This window comes from Cyprinodon variegatus, unplaced genomic scaffold (assembly GCF_000732505.1).
Source record: "Cyprinodon variegatus isolate N-32 unplaced genomic scaffold, C_variegatus-1.0 Scaffold1653, whole genome shotgun sequence".
NCBI lineage: Eukaryota > Metazoa > Chordata > Actinopteri > Cyprinodontiformes > Cyprinodontidae > Cyprinodon > Cyprinodon variegatus.
In genome coordinates this window covers 87,081-88,277 of record NW_015152106.1, presented here as the reverse complement: position 1 = coordinate 88,277, position 1,197 = coordinate 87,081, and the positions used below count along the sequence as shown (strand labels likewise).

The following is a 1,197-nucleotide window of genomic DNA, read 5'->3' as shown; positions in this document are numbered from 1 at the left end:
AGAAGCGCTCCCGGAGGTGGGAGTTGAACACGTCCCTGACCGAGGGTTCCACCAGACGTTCCCAGCAGACCCTCACTACACGTTTGGGCCTGCCGAGGCTTTCAGGCTTCCGCCTCTTCCAGCGTATCCAGCTCACCACCAGGTGGTGGTTGGTGGACAGCTCCGCCCCTCTCTTCTAACGTTCTACTCTCTTTGCTTTTTCTCATAGCAGTGTTAATTTTATCAACACCCCTTTTTCATGTGACAATCATTAGACAATGACGCACAAAAATTGTTTCCAGAAAATAAAAATATGACGAAAATGAAAAATATTTTTTTTATTAATGAGACTAAGACAAGACAAAATTTAAAAGCCATGGATTCTTCCTCTGCTTCCAGAGGAGCTGCTGGCACCGCTGGCACCGCTGGCACCACTGGGACCTCCTCCAAAAACAATACTAGCTCCACCATTGGGAATAGATCCGTCAAACATGGGGGCCTTGTTGCGCACCTCTAGCCCTAGGTTCAGGGTTTTTTACATCCTCGAAGTCCACAGCCTGGAAAATAACAGAGAGAAACAAAAACTTGTGGAGTATTTACACTGTGGCATGTATAAATAAACGCATTTGGCCTTGTAGTATCGATTCTGGCATCTGTACACCCTGGAGGCCAAGACCTGCTCTCCACCAAATCATTTTTGAAAGGCAAGTTCCACAATGCTAACATGGGGAGAAACGGTGCAGATGCCGATTATCAATTTTTTTTTATAAGTTTATTGAAATCTTTTGTCTATTTGCAGTTTTATAGGATGTTCGTGATTCTGGGAATAGACATTTTCCAATCCATCCTGAAGAGTAAAGAAACTTTACACTTTCTCTTCTCTTTTTGCCCTCTTCTATTGATAAAGGAAGAGTAAGCAAGGCAATAAACATTGATGAAGCCCTATAATAATTTGTACTTTCAATGCATCTGATGTCAGAAATTTCTAGTTTATTGCTTTTGTTTTTAAAGTTGATTTTAGATTTAAAGGGGGAAAGATAATGTTTGAAGCCAAGTTGTCTTAAGATTTGTCAAGTACAGTAGCTACTAGCTGATGATACTGAATTGCGACACCCTCTGGTTGGTTATATTACTACGCCATGGCAGAGGAGTAATTTTCTTTGATAATCCGAGGAGACTTGTGTGTGTGTGTGTGTGTGTGTGTGTGTGTGGGGGGGG

At 42.4% G+C, this 1,197-nt stretch overlaps 1 protein-coding gene across 1 annotated transcript in view; it reads right to left on the bottom strand.

Annotated features, from left to right (window-relative positions):
• Nucleotides 1–413: 413 nt before the first annotated feature.
• The window catches only part of LOC107104216 (desmoglein-3-like), a 6,913-nt gene continuing 6,129 nt past the window's right edge, over nucleotides 414–1,197 (bottom strand). The window contains exon 3 of the mRNA XM_015404160.1: nucleotides 414–536. Coding sequence (XP_015259646.1) covers nucleotides 465–536 — 72 coding nt within the window. The 3' untranslated portion in view covers nucleotides 414–464. The remainder of the gene's footprint in view (nucleotides 537–1,197) is intronic.